The 25,276-nt window shown below is 37.8% G+C and overlaps 1 protein-coding gene across 1 annotated transcript in view; it reads right to left on the reverse strand.

The window, feature by feature from the left end:
- Positions 1–1,706: 1,706 nt before the first annotated feature.
- The window catches only part of opn4xa (opsin 4xa), a 31,530-nt gene continuing 7,960 nt past the window's right edge, over positions 1,707–25,276 (reverse strand). The window contains exons 3-10 of the mRNA XM_079600098.1: positions 22,395–22,528; positions 20,508–20,711; positions 17,873–18,044; positions 14,694–14,855; positions 10,030–10,137; positions 9,494–9,668; positions 6,947–7,108; positions 1,707–4,906 (exon numbers count right to left, since the gene is read on the reverse strand). Coding sequence (XP_079456224.1) covers positions 4,595–4,906; positions 6,947–7,108; positions 9,494–9,668; positions 10,030–10,137; positions 14,694–14,855; positions 17,873–18,044; positions 20,508–20,711; positions 22,395–22,528 — 1,429 coding nt within the window. The 3' untranslated portion in view covers positions 1,707–4,594. The remainder of the gene's footprint in view (positions 4,907–6,946; positions 7,109–9,493; positions 9,669–10,029; positions 10,138–14,693; positions 14,856–17,872; positions 18,045–20,507; positions 20,712–22,394; positions 22,529–25,276) is intronic.

The following is a 25,276-nucleotide window of genomic DNA, read 5'->3' on the forward strand; positions in this document are numbered from 1 at the left end:
AGCGACGTACGTTACTTCTCAGAGTAATGAGACACGTTACGCTCTGTCTCAACTGCCTATCCACTGTTATCTCCTTAAACACTCGTTTTTTGGGGTCGACAGCTTATAAAAACTTATTTCTGGGTTTCTTAGTTTAGCTTTATTTCTTCAGTCGAAAAGAAATTTAGGTTTTTGAGGAAAGCATTCCAGGATTTTTCTACACAGAATGGACTTTAATGGCAACCATCTATCCCAATGTCACCGTCTAAACGAAAGGCACATCTGATAAAATATTTTTATGTTTTCACCCGCGAGCGTTCTCCTGTAAACTAAGGGGTAGTTTACACGACACAGTTTTCAACTAAAAACGTACACCTTTTTCTGCGTTATGGACGTTCGTTTACACGACAACAGCGTTTTGGGGTGCCTGAAAATGCAAACTTTTGAAAACGGTCTCCGTGTAAAGCAGTGATGCGCGGGTCAATGTATAAACAACCCGCACCCGACCGACGTCTTCAACTAACCCGCCCGCAACTCGGACCGCAAAAAAAAGAAAAAAAAATATTATACCCGACCGCATTTTTTAAAAGTAGCTATAAATGCTCATAGTAGCGTCATTGGGCCATAGACGGAGGAACTAGGGGCGCGGGCGCAGCATTTCTCTGAATGCTGTATGATATCGCCAGTGTTATGTAATAAAGGCTTGATTTATTCATTTATTTGTTTCATTTTCTTAACAATTAAGATGCTGCATGTGTTTATCCAGTCTAATCGAAGTGTGCGTCTCTCCTCCGACTTTCCCAACAATCCCCCCCGCCCCCTGTCAGCAAATACATAAAACTGACATTACTGAGCTATATGTGTTTAAAAGTAGCCTATTAAAATGGCACAATGGCATTGCTCAGTTCAACGTGTTGGAAATCGGGCATTTTGTCCCGCGTCAGCTTTTATTCAAAAGTTAATAACGCTCAACATTCAAAAGGTAAATAAGGATTTCCCACTTTCATCTCTGCCTGAGCTCGTGCGTCATCCTCGCGCAGTTATTCAGACAATAAAGCGTATGCTTATGTATTTCATAGAAAATAGTGTCTAGTACTATATAAATTACAACGGTTTAATTGGCATCTTTATTTCAAACGACCCGACCGACCGCGACCCGAATATCATAAAAAATATTTTTGGATGACTCGTAACCATAGACAGTATATAAACGCTCGTAACCGCGGGTAACCATTTTGGATCAACCCGCGCATCACTTGTGTAAACAACAAAAATGCAAATCTCTGAAGACGATGACGTCAAGAATGCGTATTACGTGTTCAGTCTATAGTGTTTCATCGCCATCTAATGGCCTGGTAGCAGAAAACAGCGCTTTTAGTCGTTTTTGCGGAATCGGGATCGTTTTGACCATGGTGTCGTCTGTACGCGGAAAACTCAGAGGAAAAATGTACCCGTTTTAAGCATATCGTTGTTGTGTAATCGTACCCTAAAAATGTAATTATTTCCTCCTCAGCTTGTTTGCTGTACACCTCGTCACACAGCAGCTTTTAGGCATTTTTCTGTCTTTAGTTAGAAGCAAGAAAGACCAGGAGGAGGAGCCTCTCACAATGCAGAGTCAATGGAGACGGTAGGAGTGTGGCCTAAATACGCTCCGTCTCTATTAACACTGAAAATAATCTTGACTCAAAGATTAAATTTGTGGTTACAGTAAAGCAATTACAAGAGCAATACATGAGGCCAGATATTGAACATTAAAATACAGACTATTTCAAAAGCATATCCACAAGACAACTGAGTTAACATTAAACTAAATTGAGAATTTGTTTGAATCGCAACAATGACACCATTATTGAATCTGCATTGAACTGAATAATGACACTTATTGTCTTGCTTTACAACTGAAGTAATTTCACATCATTTAAATAGTAAATTAATTTTGAAACACCATTATTTTCCTGTTTATTTCTGTGAAGCTGCTTTAAAAACAACCAGTTGCATAAAGTGCTATATAAATAAATAAATGTGACTCGACTTGACATCTTTTTACATATTTGCATGATGGAATCACTTACATTATGAACATTGTCGGTGTAAACGAGTTATACAACTTCAGTGTCATGACCACAAAATGTCACAAACATGGGAACATTTGCAAAGATATCAGAAAAGAGTTTACAGGAGCTCACGGGAAACACTTTGGTGAAGCACGGCGAGCAGCTCGCATAATAAATAGGGTTTTTACTGAATGATTCAGTGTTTTCATATTTCTCTTGCACAGGCAGGTTTACTTGCATTTTAAGTGCACTGCAATAATGATTTTCTACAGTAATCGACAGTCACAAACAGTGTTGGGGGAAATGCATTACAAGTAACTCGAGTTAGGTAATCAGATTACTTTTTCAAGTAACTAGTAAAGTAACGCATTACTTTTAACATTTACAACAAAATATCTGAGTTACTTTTCAAATAAGTAACGCAAGCTACTTTGTTTTCCCTTTTATTGACTGACAGCTCTCCTGTCCTCATGTTGAGACAAATCGAAGTGTGTGTGCGCGCGCGCGTGTGTGTGTGTGAACATGATGTTTATAGTTCTAGACTAAATATGAGCATTTACTCATCTCACTTGCACTAAAAAATATTCAATATTCCTCAAAATGAATAAAATCAGTGAAATGCAGAATCAGAATACTATGCAAACCTCCAATAACTAAATATGTTAAATAAAACATACATTTTTATGCATTTAATCTCACTTTATTAACCAATGTACTTGCTTCTGACCTTCGATGATTCAGTTATAAGTGATTCTATGATTCTTTCATAAGAAAAAATGACTCTAGATAGATAGAAAGGTTTGCTTGTTTGCTTTCCTCTTCTGTACACATGTCCTTTAGCCTGAGGATTATTATTTCACTTTTGGTGTGAAAGGGTCTTCACATTTGCCCATAAATAGAACTTTTGTGTTATAAAAAAACAAGCCCAGCCCAGGTGGGAAAAAAAGTAACGCAAAAGTAACGTAACGCATTACTTTCCTAAAAAAGTAACTAGGTAATGCAATTAGTTACTTTTTAAGGGAGTAACGCAATATTGTAATGCATTACTTTTAAAAGTAACTTTCCCCAACACTGGTCAGAAATGCCACATTAGAGCTCAACTTGTATTGAACCTGAAACACTGATTTAAAGGGTTAGTTCACCCAAAAGTGTAAACTCTAATGACTCTCCCTCATGTTGTTCAACCCCGTAAGACTTTCCTTCATCTTCTGAACACAAATGCAGATTGTGATTAAATCTGAGAGCTAGCAATGTTTTAGGGGCTTTCACATCTGTAGTTCGGTTCATTTGGTCCAGACCAAGGGCGAAAAATTATACTTTGTAGCATTTTTCAGGCGTTTTGGTTCCTTCTTTTGGCGCACCAAAAGCGGACCAAACAAACAACGTCTCGGTACTCTGGAGCGGTTCGTTTGTGGTGAACGTGATCCGACCTTGAACAGACCCAACTACCAAAGAACTGCGCATTTTTGGGCTAAACCAGCTGCCGTAGTCATAGTTAATTACTAACTATAGTTAATAACTAATGATCCTTTCGACAGAAGTGAATCAATCAAAACTAACTTTAGCTGGAAAATTACCTTAAATTATACATTTATCTCTGTAAAGCTGCTTTGAAACAATCTACATTGTTAAAGCGCTATATAAATGAAGATGACTTGACTTCCAAGAGTTCTGTTGGAATTTCCCCGCACGTTAATTCTGACCAATCATAGTGCAGTTGTGGAAATACGTTCAAGACCCATCTGGCCAATGAGTGATGTGGATGTTGTCACGTGACTGCATTTTGGTTCGTTTCATCCACTGATTTGGACCAGAGCAATCAGTGTGGTGTGAAAAGGAACCAAAATGCCTGAAAAATGCTACAAAGTATAATTTTTCGCCCTTGCTCCGGACCAAATGAACCGAACTACAGATGTGAAAGCCCCTTAAAGGAACACTCCAGCGTTTTTTGAAATAGGGCTTATTCACCATCTTTCCTACATTTAGATAGGTGGGCAAATGCATTTTTGTCTCAGTGCATGCATTGTTTTAGTTTGGCAGGGTCGCCGCTAGCTTAGCTTAGCATAATGAATGGAATCCTATGTTGCCAGCTAGCATGTCCTGAGTAAAAGTGATAAAAAACAAACAAAAAAAACACCTAATTACTTCTTGTGGCCTGCGTATTCACAACGAGTACAAATAGTGATGAAAGAAAGTCTGACGGGGTTGAACAACACGAGGGAGAGTAGCTACTGACAGAGTTTATATTTCTGGGTGAACTATCCCTTTAATGAAACAGTTTTTTGGTCTTATTGTGACTCTTTTCACTCTTTGTTAAAGGGCAAGCAGGTTTGGTAATGTAAATAGCAAACACAGTGTCACTCTCAGTGATTGTCCAGTCCGTGCCGTGGCTGAAGTGTGGTGAGGTTGAAGCAGCTGATTATCTGCACGCAAACTAATTCGGCCCGATTGCTTTGCCAACAAAAAGGCTGATGTGAAAGTTTCAGCGGAAGACTGTGGTTCTCAAGTGTCCTGCCTTGTCTTCAGTGAAACACAAACGTGAAGAAGAGCATCTCCAGGCCTCAGGAGAGGAACTTCTCCACGGACTCCAGAAGCTCGCTGGAGCAGTTCAGGCTTTTGAGGTCCAGGATTAATCTGTCTTCTCTGCTCGGCGACGTCTGCTGCTCGGATTCGGGGCCGATGATGATTTGTGGCTCCTCCGTGTCTTCGTAAAAAGCCAGACCGTTTCTCACAGTATTGCACTCCTCTTCTTTCTCTTGTTCCCCTCCTGGAGTGTGCTTGGCCATGAGAAGCGGGACAGTGGCCATGTTGATGGATTCGGACGCCAGGTCGAGGCCGTAATCCATCAAAGAGCCGCTCTCTGCGACTGCGGGCTGTGATCGACAAAACATGTACATTTATGCAGTTGATGCTTTTGTGAACGTTTAACCCTCATGCTTCCCTCGCACTTTTAAAACATCTTTCCCTCGCGGATCAAAAAAAACCGGAAGCCCTAAAATTATACTTATTTTTTGTCCAGAAAGTTTTTTTATTTATTTGTTCATTTTGACAATATTTTTTAATGCGATTTTTTGGGAGTATTTATTTTTATTTTTATTTACCTTTAAATTACTAGATTTGATCAATAAATAATAAATAAATAGTAATTTAAGCACATTCCTCACATTCTTTCAACTTAAATTCAAAATACCTTTTAAATCAGCTCTAAATATCTTACATTGGGTGTCTTTGCCGACCTCTTGTGGAAAAAAAAGATATAACATGATATATCATGACTCTTGTACTGTAAAAAAAAAAAAAAAAAAGTTGGTTTAACTTAAAAAAGCAAGTTACTTAAAAAATGTTTAGTTTGTTGCCTTAAAAATTTGAGTTAATACAATGAGGAAGAATGGTTTAATAAACAGAAACTCAAAATAGTATGTTATCTTCACACATTAGTTATCGAAGTTGATTTGACAAAAGATAAAAAGTTGTGATAACAAATCATGAAAATATTTTTTTACAGTGTAGATGGAAATGAGCGGTTCCGCTGGGTCCTAAAGACTTCTGTTCAGTGTGCGTTCAAAATGAGCCGAAGGAAAGATGAGGGTCAAAGCTACACCAACTTCAACATTTCACTCAACATTGCAGAATGAATAACAAAGAAACGGCAAGTAGCACATTAAATAAACATTTTATTTTTAAGTAAAACTCGAAAAAAAATATATACAGTGTATAGCGACTGAAGCATAAAACTACAAGTTACTGGCGGTTGAAAATTGTTTTGCTAATAAAGTTAGTAATGCTATTCTGCACAGATTAATCATCATTGGTCATCAAAACCTGGCCTAATAACGAAAAATGTCATGTATCTTATGCCAACTTGTTGAAAACAATTGTTATAAAATAACGTTTTAAACGTTTGGCAACGCTGACATTGGTCATAATGATGGCTGTTCATATCAGATAAGGAGTAACAGTGGAAACTGTTCAGGCAAATAGATCAGTAGAAACTCAGTTCAGTTTTTGTGGCTTCAAGCTATTTATAAAAGTTGTCAAAAGTCTGGAATAATTAAGATGTTATAATATTTTAAAGAAGTCTCTTTTGCTCACCAAGGCTGCATTTATTTGATAAAAAATACAGTAAAAATAATGAAATATTATTCCAATGTAAAACTATGTGAATATCTAGTAAAGTGTAATTTATTCCTGTGATCAAAGCTGAATTTTCAGCATCATTACTCCAGTCTTCAGTGTCACATGATCCTTCAGAAATCATGTTTGACGCTTGTTTAGACACTTCATGCACTCGACTGTGGCAGGTTTAATTACGTAGCGAAGGGGGAGTGACAAATTAACCTTATAAAGTTCATACACTACACGGTTGAGGACGTAGTGTATAAGTGCATAGCAACTAATAGCTGTTTACTGGACGCACGATATATCGGTCACTATATCGGTATCGGCCAATAAATGTTAATTTTTTAATGTTATCGGTATCGGCCCGATAAGAAAATTTGTCCGATTTATTAAAGCCGATAAATAATGTATTATTTCCTTCAGCTGAGACTCTTCAGATGCGCACTGTTCAACATGATGGTTTTAAATTGCTTATAATATGATTAAAATCACTTCAAAACAGGAAAATACAGTTCAGTGCGACATGTGCAGCATATCGGCTACATAACATTATAATGAGAACATCATAATTGATAATTGTGTGTTTGGGACATGGTGAGACTTTTGTTTTTGTGATTAGGCTCTCAAAAATGATTTTAAAAAATTTGGATTTCGGTTTATCGGCCGATATATCGGTTATCGGTTATCGGCTTTCAAATATAAACAATTATCGGTTATCGGTATCGGCCAAAATGTTTTAATCAGTGCATTTTAAATCCTGTTTACTAGTCACCCTTGTGAAGCACATACCTTACCTTCTCTTCTCTGTGCTCTTCCTCTCCTCGACTCTTGTTCTTCGTCTTGCCGTGTTTGGTTTGCGGTTTCCGTCCTTCATGTCTCAGCAGATTTGCTGATTGTGAGCTTCTGAGGATCTTACTCTTTTGCTCCACAGGATCTAATTCTACATCACTCCAGACCTAGAGCACATACACACATATATATTGACACGTTTAAAGTCCCCCTGTGGAGAAAATCAAGCTTTTAATGTTGTTACCTCTGACCTAGGTGTCAATTAAGTGTCTAGATATACATAAATAAGCAGATTTTAGCAGTATAACTATAAAGTGTGCATTTATAATATTGTATGATGGCAATGTGGACGCATGTTGAACTAGAAGATGAAGCATAAGTCTCCTCTCACACACAAAAAATGCTTTTCTTACTTAGTATTTTTGTCTTGTATTCCAGTCCAAATATCTAAAAAATTATTAAATCAAGCATTTAGATGAATAAAATGCCATAAGATATTATGTCTGTTATGAGGGAATTAATCAAAACTAAGAGAGTTGGTGCTGAAAACAAGCAAAACCATCTAACAATGGGGTAAGAAAAATAAACTTGTTTCTAAAATATTAATAGTTTTGATTGATTTCCCTAGAAAATAAGACATAATATCTTATTGCCTTTTACACATTTAGTAAATGCAGCTTGATTTAAAGCGGTGGTTGATTATGATTAGACTTTTCTAACTGTAGTGAGCATCTGCAAAGTTACGACGCTCAGAGTTCAAATCAAAGGAAGATATTTGCTTTTAAAGAAATTGCTTTTTTAAGGACTCCAACAAACGGCTGGTAGGAACTACACAACATTCCTTCCGGGTTAGTGACCAACCCTAGAATTTGCATAAACCCCGCCCCCGGGACACGATTTATAGATTATCATGACAGAATATGCTAATCAATGACTAGAATAGGGATGGGACGATTACCGGTTTCATGATAAACCACGATAAAATGTACGGACGGTTAGTATTATCGTCTAAAATTTAATTATCATTAAAACCGTGTTTGATTATCGCGATTTTAAAAACTCACTGTAAATCATGTCTAGCCAGCAACAGTCTGACGCAGGCTCAGCACGCAATGTTGTTGTTTTTTTATTTGAGAAGGAATGGCGGATGGCAGCGACCGTGCCATACTGTCTATGGACCGTGCTCGGGAGATTTTTCAGCCTTTTAAGAGGACCAAATCTGAGGTGTGGTCATATTTAGGTTTTTACAAACGTCCTGAGGGAAACTTAACGTTAATCGAGGATGGTCACCCTGTCTGCAGAACAAAAAGTCGCTGCAACAGAAACCATTCAGATCTGCCGAGTCGTCTTGTGTGACCATCACCCACTGTTGTATAGCGAACGCAAGGCAAGTTAACTTTGACCTCAATACCAAAACTACGTCTGTGAAATAATTGGGTACAACATGTTGTTTTGAGTTTAAGTATTTTAGCTCACTCACAAAGAAAAGTTTGCAGCAAGTGGCTTTGATCCAAAGACAAACGAACAAGTTCAAACAAGACTATTATTAAGAGTGCCATTTAAGGGATACTAATGTATAGATTCATTGTACACTTATTACACCGATTTTTTTAACCACATAATTACGGGGACATATTGAATTGAGATTAACGTTAATGTTTTAAATCTTACTTGTTTATAAATCGATTTTGTACGCTCGCTGTACAAAATCGATTTATAAACAAGTAAGATTTAAAACATTAACGTTAAGTCAAGATGATCACAACAATATGATCAAACTCTGTAAACAATAAATCAACTCTGATTTCATTTTCAATACAATCAAAAACGGAGACGCAAGACGGCAAGTTGTATTTGAATGAAACGAGAGCGCGCGCCCGTTGTGATGCATGGATGTGCGCTGTGTTATAATGCGTTGCTATGATGACGGTCATTATAAGAAAGGAAATGCCACAGAATAGAATCTTGCTTAAAAAAGTGCATAGAGCTGCTTGTTTTATTTGTTGTTTGTTGATTTTCAAATATAAAACTTGTTGAAATGTTTTCAATGTCAGCATCAGTTATTTTTGAACACATTCATCACACATTTTGTTTGAACAAAACCGTGATAATATTGATAATCACGATAATTTTGGTCACTATAATCGTGATATTAAATTTTCATACCGTCCCATCCCTAGACTAGAAGATAGTTAACTCCACATCAGCTACATACATTTAAACAAAAAAGTTTTTGCACAAGCTGTTGAAGCTCCGCCCCCTGTGCCGGGAGCAGCAGCTCATTTGCATTTAAAGGGACACACACAAAACGGTGCGTTTTTGCTCACCCTCAAAAAGTTGAAATTTTAACATGCTATATAAAAATATCTGTGGGGTATTTTGAGCTAAATCTTCACACACACTCTCTGGGGACATCAGACTTATTTTACATTTTGTGAAAAGGGCATTATAGAGCCGCTTTAAAAAAATTTGTTTTATATTTGGACTGGAAACAAGACAAAAAATACTACTGTAAGTAAGAAAAGCATTTGTTTCCAGTGTACAGCACTAACCGTGTCTGAAGTGGACATGGAGGAGATTCGCTGGAACTTGCCCTTTGACCCTGATGACTGTCGGCTGAGCATCGGCTCTTTGAAGGACGATTCGCTGTTCGACACCGAAATGCAATCTTTACGTGACGACTGGGCTAGAAAATGCAGACACGGCACCTTCTCAGCCAGCGTGTCTCTGTAAATCAGGGTCAAAAACACACACTGCGTTATTGTTACACGTAAGGTCAGTCTCCTATGTTTCATCATGCTTTTGATTTAGTCCTGTGACCCAGTTTACCCCAGTCTGTTTAATTAGTCATCTCATTCACCTGTCCTGTTAATGATCTAATTAAGTTCCTTTTGTTTGCTCTGTGTATTTAGACCGTTCTCGTTAATGTCCAGTCGTAGTGTGAGTTTCTGATGCTGGGTTTGTTCATTAAATAGCATTATAATAGTTCTCCTTCGTCTTCGTGCTGTTTCCACTACACGTTACGTAACAGTTATATGTTTCGGCACAATATTGTGTGGTTTGCTGAGGCGTTTGCACTTGAACGAACCTGTATTTGGAGCGTATGATGGCATAGATGAAAGGATTATAGATGGCTGATGCTTTGGCAATCACTGCAGGAACTGCCTTGGAGTACGGAGAAAGAACGTGGCTGTACCTGGACCATCACCAACAAACAAAGCACATTAATAGCACATTACTATGGCATTGAAATGCATGCAACTGATGACAGAGTTTGTGATGTCAGCTTTGCACTTCAAAAAATTATCGTGTATTTTGTTTCAAATATCTAAAATATTTGAATCAAGACATTAAGCAAACGCAAATTGCTAAATTGTATCAAAGTTAAGTGAGTTATGCTTAAAACAAGACATGTCTGTCAATCGGGTCAGAAAAATAATCTCGGTTTATTTTTAAATTCAGTTTATTTTTCTGACCATATTGACAGATTTTGTTTGTTTGTTTGTTTTAAGCATAACTCACTAAATTTTTAATAATACAATTCCAGAAAACATGACTTAGTCTTTTTGCTTTTTGATATTCTACTGACTATAAGTAACTTGGCCACTACAATTCAACTTATTCTCCTAACCCTAACCCTAACCATAACCTAACAGTCTACTAATACTCTAATGATACATGGTCAATGCATATATTGCAGTATATTGAAAAATATAAGCTCTAGTTTCCCATATGTGACCCTGGACCACAGCACCAGTCTGGAGCCGCACGGGTATATCTGTGGCAATAGCAACTATACACTGTATGGGTCAAAATTATCCATTTTTCTTTTATGTCAAAAATCATGAGGATATTAAGATCATGTTCCATGAAGATATTTAGTAAATGTCCTACCGTAAATATATAAAACATGTATTTTTGTGAGTGAATGCAGCACAATCGTGAACATAAATGCACAACTTTAAAGGAGATTTTCTCAATGTTGAAATTTTTTTGCTCCTCAGATTCCAGATTTTCAATAGTTGTGTCTCGACCAAATATTGTCCTATCCTAACAAACCACACATCAATGGAGAGATTATATATTCAGCGTACAGATGATGTATACATCTCAATTAAAAAAAAAATGACCCATGTGACTGACTGGTTTTGTAGTCCAGGGTCACAAATATGAAAATGTATAATGTAATATATCGCATTATATTTTGCAGTATATTCCCACATATTTTTGTTCCGTAAGGGTTTTTACTGGAAAACAAGTCAAGAAGCAAGCAGCGAGCGTCCTGAATAACGCCGAGACCCCTGCGGTGTCTGTTTACATGACATGTTAGTGACCTAGAGGTGTTGTTGGCTGAGCGGAAGGAATCACATGCATGGTTGTATGTCTATCCTCCAGCAGACTTCATCATTCGCTCTCTCAGAAGTGTTAGCATCGAGCCGGCTCGCACTATACGCTCTCACTTTTGGACAGTTCTTCTATAAAAGGACGTCTTTTTACCCTGGAATTCTCCGAAAGCCTCTGATCTTCTGCATGGTTTGACTCCCTTTAATAGACTAACACATGAATCAGAATACTTCTCTGAGAGATTAGATGTTCTGCATGACACTGGACATCACAGTTTTACGGCCAAACCGACAAAAACAAAAAGTTTATATGTATGTTTAATTAAAAAATGAAAAAAAAGGTCTGCACTGTAAAAAGGAGATAAAGTTAACAAATGTTTTGGCTCTTTTCTTTCAGTTTCACTTATTCTTAATGACTATAGCACGCTTGCAGGCCTTCAGGTGATCGTGATCACAATTAAACAGTCAAAAAATCAGCCCTCAGACTCAAGTTAAAGTCCATCTGAAACAGTAAATAATGATTACAGATAATATTGGGAACAATTAAACATCAGGAAAAACCTGCTGCGTTCTTTCAATGTAGTCTTTGAGAATAAGTGAAACTGTCACACTGACGAAGGCAATAAGTCTAAACATTTGTTAACTTTATCTCCTGTTTCACTGCAAAAAATGCTTTTCTTACTTAGTATTTTAGTTTTGTTTCCAGTCCACATATCTAAAAACTCTTAAATCAAGATGCATTTACTAGATGAGTAAAATTACATAAGATATTAAGTCTTGTTTTCTGGGGAAATAAATCAAAATGAAGTGAGTTTTTGCTCAAACAGAAACAAGATTATTTTTCTTACCCCATTGGCAGATAATTTAGCTTGTTTTAAGCAAAAACTCACTTCATTTTGATTTATTTCCCCAGAAAACAAGACTTAATATCTTATGTAATTTTACTCATCTAGTAAATGCATCTTGATTTAAGAATTTTTAGATATTTGGACTGGAAACAAAACTAAAATACTAAGTAAGAAAAGCATTTTTTGCAGTGTTTATGATTATTGATTATTGCAATATTGATACATCTCAGCACTATTAGCTGGGAGAGCACGGCGAGTGTGTTGATCGATATATATATCTAATTCAAATGTGAGAATGCAATAGTCCTTTAGACGGATGATGCATTAATTATTGGATAAAACCAACATTTTAGCACTTCCGGTTTCATCGTCCTGTGATGAAGCCAATGTTTTTTTTTTAATAAAGACTGAAATAAAGACTGAAAAAGTTGTTATACGATACAATAGAATACAATGTGTATTTATAAAGCACAATTTAAAAACAACCGAAGTTGCCGAAAGTGCTGTACAATAAAACACAAGCTGTAAAATAGGTGTAACACACGAAAGTAAAATCATAAAACAGCAAGTCATATATTAAATGCCAAAATGAGTCTTAAGAGGAGACTTAAAAGTAGATAAAGTAGAGGCAGTTCTGATATAAACCAGGAGACTTGGATAGTTTAGGGCCGATGACAGAAATGCACGATCACCTCTATTTTTTAGTCTTGTCTTGGGAAATTGCAATAGAGAACGTTGTGATAGCTTAGCTATGGTTATGTTGAAGTCATGTGACCGTGGTGAAGTGCCGATTGGATTTAGGCATCAAAAATCATAAGAGCTGTGCTCATTTGTGAAGATTAGCATGATGAACAAAACATGTAAGTATCATAAACTTGTGTTGATCACAGAGCTAATTTGCTTTAAAAATGTAAAAGCCACTGACACAATTAGATTGGGTTTGTGTCTGGGGAACCAAAGCACTTTTCAGTGAACCGTTCTTAAAATAACCATTTTTGTCTTTGTGTGGAAAACATGAATTTTTTTTAACCTCTTTTCACTTTAAAGAACCTTTTGTGGAATGTAAAGGTTCCATGGATGTTAAAAGTTCCATCGATTCAAAAAAGAAACTGTGCGCACATCCCAAAAACGTTTGGCAGGAGCGCGATCAAATGAAGCATTTAACTCAAAATAAAGAAGAATCGGCACACTGCCACTTCTGCTCCCAAAGATTTATTAAAATAAGCAACGCTTCGACCCAAAGTGTCTTCGTCAGGCAAGCAACAATCATAGAAAGGTACAGTTTATATCAGTGTGAACATCACCTGACCTCATTAGTCAACTAATTACCCAATCATGCAATGCAATAACGGCCTCATCAAACACAGATGTAATCACTAAAGCATAAAAAAATAATATATATATAGAGAAAAATACAGTAAAGTAACCAACATTAAAAAATATATAATAATTATACACTAAGGCCCCGTTTACACGATGGGAAAACGCAGATATTTCTCTGCGTTTTGGCCTGTCATTTACACGAAAACGTCGTTTTTATCCCAGAAAACGATTATTTCTAAAAACTCCGGCCAAAGTGGAGATTTCTGAAAACGCCGGTTATGTGTTGTCGTGTCAACTGGGAGAAACGGGGTTTTAGGTTCTCTCTTGTCGATTCTGAGGATTCTGATTGGCTTGCATGGCTTTATCCTTCTCCCTACACTGCCGCCCATAGGTTTGGCATAGTTATAAAGGCGCTCGACGGCGTATTTATGCGGGTTGTGTGCACGATGTTATTATTGAAAACGGAGGGGGAGAAATATTCGTTTCTCTAAATACCCGGCTATGTGTAAATGTGGCCTAAGATTGTTCACAAGAAAAGTTTCAAATCAAACTCCATATTCAAACCTTTTGGAGAAACAGTTTTTTTATGCTTTAGTGATTACATCTGTGTTTGATGAGGCCGTTATTGCTTTGCATGATTGGGTAATTAGTTGACTAATGAGGTCAGGTGATGTTCACACTGATATAAACTCTACCTTTCTATGATTGTTGCTTGCCTGACGAAGACACTTTGGGTCGAAGCGTTGCTTATTTTAATAAATCCTTGGGAGCAGAAGTGGCAGTGTGCCGATTCTTCTTTATTTTGAGTTAAATGTTCCATCGATGCCGATAAAGAACCTAAGAGGATTTACACATATGGATTTGCAGTTGTTTAAATATTTATTTGCTGTTGGATAATGATAGAAAAAAGATGAAAAACATAAAAGTCCGGGCTGGAGATGCACACACATAGACATCCATGCATGTGCACTCCAAAAACTTAAAATAAATAAAAACAGCCTAACCAGTGACACAAAAAATCCAGATATTGGGTTACACTTTATTTTAAGGTGCAGTTTAATTATACATTTATGTACTGAGTAATATTAATGAACTACATGTACTTACTATAGGGTTAGGAAAATGGTTTTGGTTTAGGGTTAGTTGCATGTAATTATGCATAATTTATATTTATTGTAACATCTGTAACAAAGACACTGTATAATAAAGTGTTAGCAGGTGTTGTTTGGGATAGTTACCCTGCCCAGGCGATGAGCGTGACGCAGGCGTACGGAGACCAGGACAGCACGAACACAATGATGACCACAAACGCGATCTTCGCCAGCTTCCACTCCGTCTTGATGGACTGCTGTTGGATGAGGGTGGTCTTCCTCACATGGCTGCCCAGCTTCTCCAAATCTCTGGACACATGTTTCCCAACAATGACATTGTACAGGGTTCGTATACAAGGTGCTTAAAGGGATAGTTCACTTTAAAATGAAAAATTCTGTCATTATACTCATCCTCAAGTTGTTTCAAACCTGTATGAATTTCTTTCTTCTGCTGAACACAAAGGAAGATATTTAGAAGAATGTCGGTAATCAAACATTTAACTGCACTGTAAAAAAAATATGTTGGTTTAACTTAAAAAGCAAGTTACCTTAAAATTTGGAGTATTTTTTTTTCCTACTATGGAAGTCAATGGAAACAATTTTTTATAGTGCACTCTTTTACAGACTTGATATATTTAAAATAATGTAGGCCACTTTTTACTGGTAACATCAGACATTTGGCATTATCAGGACACACTGTAAAAAAATATTTTCATGATTTGTTATTACAACTATTTATCTTTTGTCAAATCGATAACTAATGTGTGAAGATAACACACTATTTTGTGTTTCTGTTCATTAAACCATTCTTCTTCGTTGTATTAAATCAAATTTTAATTACAAAGAACTCAAAATTTTAAGGCAACAAGGTAACTTGCTTTTTTAAGTTAAACCAACATATTTTTTTTACAGTGCAGTTAAATGTTTGATTACCGACATTTTTCTAAATATCTTCCTTTGTGTTCAGCAGAAGAAAGAAATTCATACAGGTTTGAAACAACTTGAGGGCGATTATATGATGACATAATTTTCATTTTAAAGTGAACTATCCCTTTAAAGAGCTTGGATTTGACGTTTTGGAATTTAAGTCCTGAAAAAAACGTGAAAACTGCAATTTTTATGAAAAGGTACTTGGAAAGTGCTTGAATTATTGAATTAATTTTATTGATAAAAATCTTGTTACACAAAATCAACGCTGCAGCCGTCTGATATATAGGCATTTCGCATGGCTATGAGTGTGATATTGCTCATATAACAGCCTGATCTCATAAAAATGCGCCTGTATAGCATGCATTGTGTTTATTGTGCAATTTGTACGCGAAAATGTATTTTTACGTGCATATGATACGCACTTTATTGCGTGTAATACACACGCACCCCACACCACTACTAAACCTACCCATGTGTATCATATGCACGTAAAAACTAATTTTTGCGTATAATTTGCACAATAAACACAATGCGTGCTATAGAGACGCATTTAGTGTGACCGGGTTGCATATAAATATCCAAGTATATGATACAGCTTTCATTCTTCAGCTCAATCATTGGAGGAAAAATCAGTTTGAATAAAGAAAGCGATTTCTGTGTCATGTATCCTTGCAATGGTTAAAGTTACGGCAGTCATTGCATCTGCTGCACTTTATTTGTACCATTTTGTTTTATTAGTTGATTTTTGCTTATCTATTAGCATTTTTTTGAATTTGAAAGATAATAAAGATATTGTTTGATAAGTGAGATCTGATTGTAGACCAAAAAGTAGTGCTTGAAAAGTCCTTGAAAATCCTGGAATTTAATTTTGCAGTGTCTGTACGAACCCTGATTGTACATCATGCAGATGTAGATTTTGACATGGATCAACATCTTCTATTAATTCTGGAACATAATTCCTGTCCAAAATAACAGAGTCCTAACCCTATCCCTACCCATAACTTATATAACACTGATGTAGAAGCCTAAACTTAACCCTCTGGGGTCGACTATCGTGCCGGCGCGATAGTCACGCTTTTTTTCTTATCAGTGTTCACACTTTCGGTAGTTCGGTTCTTGTGGTTCTTTTGGTCCGGGCCAAAAGAGAAAATGTATGTGCATGAAAATGTCTATGTGTGTGCATCTCTAACCTGGACTTTTATGCTCTTAATCTTTTTCTGTCAATATCCTGGTTCATTAAGTCCAGCAGGGCCCAGTTGTATACCCATCGCCATTAATTAGACCAATCTATGTTTTTATGTAACTGACTTGAAAAAGATATGAACAGTCTTAAAAAACTACATTTGAAGACTAACTTGTAAGACTAGTCTTAGCAGTTTATGCAACGTTTTTAACACTAAACCTGAAGATACGCAATTTTTGGCGTTTATTTTGCGACGGAACTTACCAAACATCCAAAACAATTCTGTGCGTAAATCTGCTCATTGTTTGTGCGCACATATGATGGTATTTTCACCAGCTGAGAACTCACAAAGAGCTTAGAAAATAGGCGGAGGAGTCAAAACTTGCCAAGTGTGAACACACCCTAACTGTAAACTCGTCCCTCGACTGATTGGTTGATTGGAATGATGTTCCAGGATCAACTATGGAAGTAAAATAATGACAAATGTTTTTAAAACAAAAAAGCTTGTTGAATTGCACTACTTGAAAAAATATGCATTGCAATTAGCATTTTAATGCATTGTATTTTTAGGGCTTAAATGTAAACAGCTTTTGTGTCTTTATCAGCTTTTCCATATATATATACTGGCCCTGGTCATCATCACAAATACTGACCGCTTGCTCCATTTCTGTAAATCAGTTTTTATGAATGAATGAGTCTCTCAGCCGTTGCTCTATAGTTTTCTTCGTCAACAGCCGCTTGCGCCCCCTGCTGGTGAGGCCGACTAACAGCTATGGAGATTATTAATCGGCAATCTACTGATATTCCTGCCGTTCCTGGGTGTCAAATGTTGAATTTTTTGTCGAATTTGAACCTCTAAATTTGTGGAAGCGAAATAAAATGGACTGAAAATTGCCAGTCGAAAATTATAGGTTGTATTTTTAAACAGAATTAACTTTATGGAAGTGAAACTTGAAAGGGGAATATAGGTTATTGAATTTTTAATAATGAAAACGTGTGTGAAATGTTTTGAATTTAAATATTCATCGACCATGTTGAATTTCAGCCCATAAAAATGCAAGCCCTAAAAATACAATGCATTAAAATGGTAGTGCAATTCAACATGCTTTTGTGTTTCAGAAACATTTGTCAAGGATGCTGATCCAGAAACATGTTTACTTGGTGAAATCACGTTCATCATGCCAATATAGGCAAGAGAGTGTGCATGCTGTACCTGCTTGCGGTACGAATGGCGAGGAACATGAAGAAGTAGCAGTACGAGATGATCCCGAGAGGGATGAAGAACACGAAGCAGCAGAGCATCAAGGTGTAGCTCTTGTTTGCTGGAGTGGACGTCACATAGTCCCATGTGCAGGACGTCATGAGGCCTTCTGGGATATACGAACCTATCCAAGAACGGTTACAACACAGTGTCAAAGAAATGGTGTGTTCAAGTCATCTCGTATAGATCGTATTTACGAGTTGAACGCACTTGAACGCCACCACAATAACATAAACACCAGTGGGAAGCTAGGGATTTTCTAAGCCCCGATCTTTACGATTTGTGGGCGTGTCACTGATATACATAATAAAGGCTAGATGTCTCGTCCGCGCTGCTGGCCAATGGAGGTCGACGTCCACACACGGCGGCCATCTTGCCACAGTCAGCTCGCTCACTCGTAACATTGTTTTAATGGTGCATGTACTTTTTAAATAACCATAACCGATTTTCAAACGGGTTGGTTTGTTATAAACGTCAGAGATGTAGTTATGCCACTGCATACTTATGAATAATTATAATATTATATATTTCAACATGTTCAAGCATCCAGAATTATAGCCACGTTAATAACGTTTGTATGAAACCAAACCGTTTGTAAATCCGTCAAGATTTCAGCGAGATAAGAGTATTTGTGTTCGTGAAGATCATCACCTTACATCAGGAACCACAGACCCGCCAGAAAGCTTGCCTGTGACAAGATGGCCGCCGCTGATGCCGTTCGAGACTCCGCCTTAAGACAACTAGCCTTTATTATTTATATCTATGTTTCTATTTACAGCGCAGTAAGCTAATTGCCTGCACAGAATATGATAGCATTATAAAATAACAATGTAATATGTAACGATAAAGTTTGCATTGGCTTCATAAATGAACTAAAAACATTAAAAAACCAAAGCACACTTATGCAAATCTTTGTTCTTCATTTTCTAGAACGAGAGTTTAAGAACCTCGCTGTATTTTTGTGTAATTAATTAAGAGAAGGTACTTCGCCATCTTACTTCTCCGGAGGACTTGAACGCACCAAAAGATTGTGGAGAAACTTCCCAGATAGCAACAAAATGGCCGCATTTACACTGCATGGTTATAAAATATAACTGAAAATATTACTAGCCTACTGGGAGTGAGTGCTAAAGCTCAGCAGGTCGTATTTTTGGAGGCATATTTGTAGAAATTATAATTCTTTCTAAATGTGATGTAAATATGTCCTGTAACTAACTAACTAATACACAGAAACAGCCTCGACTGAATAACTAGTGTCCTCTTTCTTTTGTGAAATAGACCTAACATTAAACCACTTTATTTCTGAGTAGCTAATGTCCAATTTTGACACATTATGATCAATGTATCACTTTTGATTGTAAACCTGTGGTAAAAGTTCGATGCTTGGGTTTTAAATATTCAAGTAAACAACGAAAATGCCAGCAAACGGCAAAAACAAATATCATGTTTGTTTTGCGATCTCGCTGTTTCCAGTGATTTCTTTCTGATTCGTTTTCTGATGAAACTTCCATTTGTTGGTGAAATGATGGGTTAGTGTGGCGTTATTCCAGAGAGGCGTGTTTTAATAGAGACAGAGCGTATTTAGGCCACGCCCACACCGGGGGGGGGGGGGACAATCCAACCGTCTCCATTGACTCTGCATTGCGAGAGGCTCCTCCTGGTCATTTCTTGCTTCTAACTAAAGACAGAAAAATGGCTAAAAGCTGCTGTGTGACGAGGTGTTCAGCAAACAAGCTAAGAAACACAGAAATAAGTTTTTATAAGCAGTCGACCCCAAAAAACGAGTGTTTAAGGAGATAACAGTGGATAGGCAGTTGAGACAGAGCGTAACATGTCTCATTACTCTGAGAAGTAACGTACGTCGCTGGAGGAGAACGTCATCGCCATCATATCTTACAGAAATATAATATATAAAACTGACATTTGTATATTTGACTCACCAGTGACCAAATGTTTAACTCACTGCTCACGTAACTGTGTTTATAGTGCATACTGAGTGCAGGATCCCACAATTTACCCATTCATTCCAGCCTGTGTCCACTGTTATCTCCTTAAACACTCGTTTTTTGGGGTCGACAGCTTATAAAAACGTATTTCTGGGTTTCTTCGCTTGTTTGCTGTACAGCTCGTCACACAGCAGCTTTTAGACATTTTTCTGTCTTTAGTTAAAAGCAAGAAATGACGAGGAGGCAGCCTCTCGCAATGCAAAGTCAATGGAGACGGTTGGATTGTTTCCCCCCCGATGGGCGTGGCCTTCAGATTATGACGCGTTACGCTCTGTCTCTATGAAGCGCTTCTGGCCCGACAGTGGAAACGCAGCAGATTTTGGACCGGTGCTATTAGCCCGGCACGGCCCGTTTAAAACCGTGGCTTGCACTGGCGCCGACAGTGGAAACGCGCCCATGATGTGAGCCAGATCTGGGCCGACACTGTTGCTGTCTGGGTTCAAAATATCCCATTGTAGAGATTTCAAAATATCGAGAATCGCTGAAGAGAGAATCGCGATGCATCAGAGAATCGATTCTTTTCTCCCACACTTATCATATTGTCTTCTCTGTCAATGATAGAGTAAATACGTGAGACTCACTCCATCCTATAAGCGGTGCAAGACTCCAGGCCAGCGAGTAGATCCAGACCAGGAGGATGATGATCAGCGTCCGGCGCCCGGACGTCCAGCCGATGGCCTGCAGGGGTTTGGTGATCACGACGTAGCGGTCGATGGAAATGGCCAAAAGGTTGATCATGGATGTGATCCCGAACAGAGCTCCGCAGAAGGCGTACATCTTACAGCCTGCGTGGAGAAGCAGAAACAAGCGCGTGTGACACGGAAACAGATCGCAAATGAGTAAAGCTACGTCTACATTCATCCGGATTTGAAAACGCTCTCCGTCCGCACTAGCGTTTTCAGGCATTACAATGCTAAATTCACTTTTACAGCGCATGCGTTAAACCTCACTAAGATGATACAGACGACAAATGTTCTCGCGCAATTCTTCTGTCAGGATCATTTTATTTAGCAGAATATCTCCTCATTCACTGATCGTCCAGATCGCTCTCTCTCACCATTATATGTTTGGTGTAAAACGCTAAAACCGCTCATGTTTCACCGCAGGACAGCAGATGTGAGTGAATGCACAGCTGCACTACTTCCTGAACTTTAGCCAGCTCCTTTGTTTCCTGTCTGCCATTATTGGACAAACTGATTAATGCAGGTGTGTCTGATTATTGTTGTTGGTCAGGCACACCTGGATTAAACAGTTTGTCCAATAATGGCAGACAGGAAACAAAGGAGCTGGCTAAAGTTCAGGAAGTTGTGCAGCTGTGCATAAAGCCCATTCTGTCATATTTGCAGGACTGTGATGTGAAGAGTGTGTGAAGTAACATATTTCAGCAACTGTGTGAAAGTGAATCGCACATAACAGACACACCACCGCTATAAACATCAATATCTATTGGTACAACATGCGTCACATGACTAAACTCACGTCATCGGTTTTAAATACCTCAGTTTTCTCAGTCCACACTACAACACGAAAACAACAACAGTTTCAAATTTATCCTCTTTGGAGAGCGTTTTCACAAAGGTTTGTTTTCATTAATAAAAACACCGTCTCAGTGTGAACAGAGTTTCGCTACTCTCAGCCCGACGCAGTTTTCACTTTCACGTCCTGCGTCACGTTGTTCAAATAGCAAATGCTTTTGCGCCCATTTGTTCACCCATGAGCTGCTGGTCTGAGAACGAGTGTGTGTTCAGGCGCATTGTTGGCGCGTTGCTATTCTGAAGAACTGAAATAGACTGAGACCAACTGAACCTGCTCTAAAGTCAATGGTGCTGTGGGTTTTGTTGTTATTTAAAGAGCGCATTATTAATATGCGCCTATTGGTGGGTCCACAACGCACATACACTCAGCTTATTACGGTACACACACTCTGCTTTTTACACACACACTCTGCCTATTATACACAGGGACGCGCAGCAGCACACAAACATGCCAAATATTAAAAATAAAAGGATTACAATGTAAAAGATTCATATTGTGTACATGAAGATATGGTGGAATCCGGCTTCTCCCGTAGATGGTCTTTAACCTCACACACTTATACACACACACACACACACACACACAGCTTTAATCTCACGCACGAGCAAATCCGTTTCCTCGCTAGAGCGTTCAGTTTTTCCGCTTGCTAATTCCTCCATGTAAATAGCGAATCCGCCAAGGCGCGAGCGCAACTGGCTTTTAAAGGGAATGGGAGATGCGACTCTGATTGGTTTATTTCACGTTACGCCTGAAACACACACATTACTCATTAAGAGAATAGAGACGACACTTTTAGACCAGCGCCGGGACCGCCGACCATTTTTCCCGTCGTTAAACTAGCAGAAGTGGATTCGGACACGCCGTAAGTGCACTTGCGCAAGAGCTTAGATTGTTAATAGGACCCTAGGTGGGAAGATTGGGAAATTAGTTACCCATTTCTCCGAACACCCACTCCTTGTACATGCAGTTGACGAAGAAGATCGGCGACTGAGTGATGGCCATGAGAAAGTCACTCACTGCAAGATTCATGATGAAGTAGTTCGGAGGCGTCCGGAGCTTTTTGTTACTGAAACACAAAATACCTTTTTGCAATTAGTTACAATCCCAGTTTCCAAAGCATGTTATGGCCATTTCCTCAGTGCATTAGTAATCTGATTGACTTTGTCCAACCAAACACAATGCTTCACCTCAAACACTTTTAAACCTTTAATGCTCAGAATTCCAGACTTTTGCAGTTTTAAAGATGGACACATATCTCTATATACAGTATATGCATTTGTTCATATCCGTAACCCTGTAAAGCCTGGCATGAAGTACTCAGAAAAAGAATTGTTTGAAATATAACAGTTTATTAAACCTTTAGACAGAATACATTTTTTTTTTTTAATCATGGCTCATATTAGTATAATATAGTGAGAAAATGAAGGAAAAAAACAGCTTTATACCCAAACTGAGCAATAATATGGGCAAAAAGTAAGTTGCTCTGTAACTTCCGTTCAGTAAGTGTTCATACTGAAATATTACTAACAATATATAACTTATGGTTTTTTTTTTAATCTGTAAAGATTTCACTGCTCAAAAGATGAGCTGAAGGTGGACATTTAACAATTATGCTAAAATATTATCCCTTAAAATTCATCTTTGATCAGCAAAATGACATTTTCCTTGAAAAACTAAATCTTCATGCCTTAAAATATCTTAAATGTAACTCGACACCCTTGCCTCATTTAGTATGTGCGGTTCTATGAATATGCAAATGAGCCCCGCCTCCACTCACTCACTCAGAGATCCACTGGTTGACGATCACACGTTGATCTGATTGGTTACAAGGTAGTTTGTGACGTCAGAAACACCAGCGATTTCACACCGTGTTTTTGAGACTGTCTTTGGTTCACTGCAGTTTTAAGCAGAAAATACTCAGCAATGCTGTCCAATTATGAACTTACACATGGTGTGTGTTAAAGCAGATTAATAACACCACATACACACATAAACAACATTAAAAGCTGGATTTACACCACAGGGGGACTTTAAGTGTATAACAGAGAGAGAAGCTTCTACTTTTCTCCTTAAAAATGTTCATTGACTCAACACATGGAGTCGGAGATGATTCACCGCACAACAATCATTGTGATTGCACGTCATCTCATTAATCATAGTCGCAATTTCCTCTGATTGAAAGTGGCCCGGCGTCACCTACTGAACCGTCAGGCATTAGTGGCCCTCAGTACACCAGCTCTTCACAGGATCAACACAACCTTTCCTAGAAATCTCTCAGCCGACCGACGACACTTCAGTGTGAAGCATTCTCGGTCAGGGAGAAAATCCACACGTATGATGAGAGTCTGTTGTCCATGCGTGATTAACAGCATTCTTGTTTCGTTATCAGGGAACACTGGAAATAATCCACGAGGAATGTGGATTGTGCTTTTGTTTTGCATGAAGCGAGTTACCTTTAACATTATTTTTTTTAAATGACTCTATTTACTTTCTATCCGGTAACACTTCACACTAAGGTCCCATTAGTTAAAGTCTCCCTGTGGTGTAAATCCAGCTTTTAATGTTGTTTATGTGTGTATGTGGTGTTATTAATCTGCTTTAACACACACCATGTGTAAGTTCATAAGTCGACAGCATTGCTGAGTATTTTCTGCTTAAAACTGCAGTGAACCAAAGACAGTCTCAAACACACGGTTAGAAATCGCTGGTGTTTCTGACGTCACACACTACCTTGTAACCAATCAGATCAACGTGTGATCGTCAACCAGTGGATCAGTGAGTGAGTGAGTGGAGGCGGGGCTCATTTGCATATTCATAGAACCGCGCATACTTAATGAGGCAAGGGTGTCGAGTTACATTCAAGATATTTTAAGCCACGAAAAAAACTTTTAAATATGTAATTTTGGTGATCAAAGATGAGTTTTAAGGGATAAAATTATTGAATACAAGGGGGACTTTAAAATTAGTTAATGCGTTACAAAGAGCAAAGAGCAATATATTTGTGACAGTATTTATTAATCTTTTTTATGTTAGTTAATAAAAATAGAACTGTTCGTTGTCTTTTAACGGCAGTTCAGGTCCATTAAAAAATTGTTAACAGACACAACTTTTGATTTTAATAATGCACAATAATAAATGTTCAAATTTACCAAGATCAATAAATGCTTAATAGTATTTAGCTTTATAGTACTGGTATTTTTCACTGCAAAAAAAAAATATTTCTTCTCCAGTAAATGTATCTTGATTCAGGATTTGTACTGGAAAACCAGACAAAAATAACAATTTTGCAGTGTTCATTGTTTCCAAAATGCATTTATAGAATAAACATGTACACTTTATAAGCTTATTGAGTTTGTCTAAGCACATTTAGTAAATTCGGTCCCCCACTGACCGCTAGAATAAATGAGAAAGTGCTGTAATGAGGTTGGACATTGATTCCTGTCAGGTTTAGTGGGTCTGGTAAATTAAACAGGCCGTCAGTGGCTCTGCTTTCGTCTCCTGTCAATGATCATTGAGAAACCGATGGTTTGTTTTCCACTTCCACTCCATCATGTGCCGCTTCACCCCTAAACTCCTACAGGCCTGCATGTGCATCGGATTAATTACGGTTCAAAAACATTTTGCTGTATTTACTGTCAATGTCCAACATGTTATATAATTGCAACATAGTATATACGTGCAACATATTATATAATATTTTTATGCAATTACATTGTTAGCGGATCATTGCAAACAGCAGTTTCTAGAAGACAAGTTTTGTGTGTGTGTGTGTGTGTGTGTGTGTGTGTGTGTGTGTGTGTGTGTGTGTGTGTGT

This window comes from Phoxinus phoxinus (assembly GCF_949152265.1).
Source record: "Phoxinus phoxinus genome assembly, chromosome: 23".
NCBI lineage: Eukaryota > Metazoa > Chordata > Actinopteri > Cypriniformes > Leuciscidae > Phoxinus > Phoxinus phoxinus.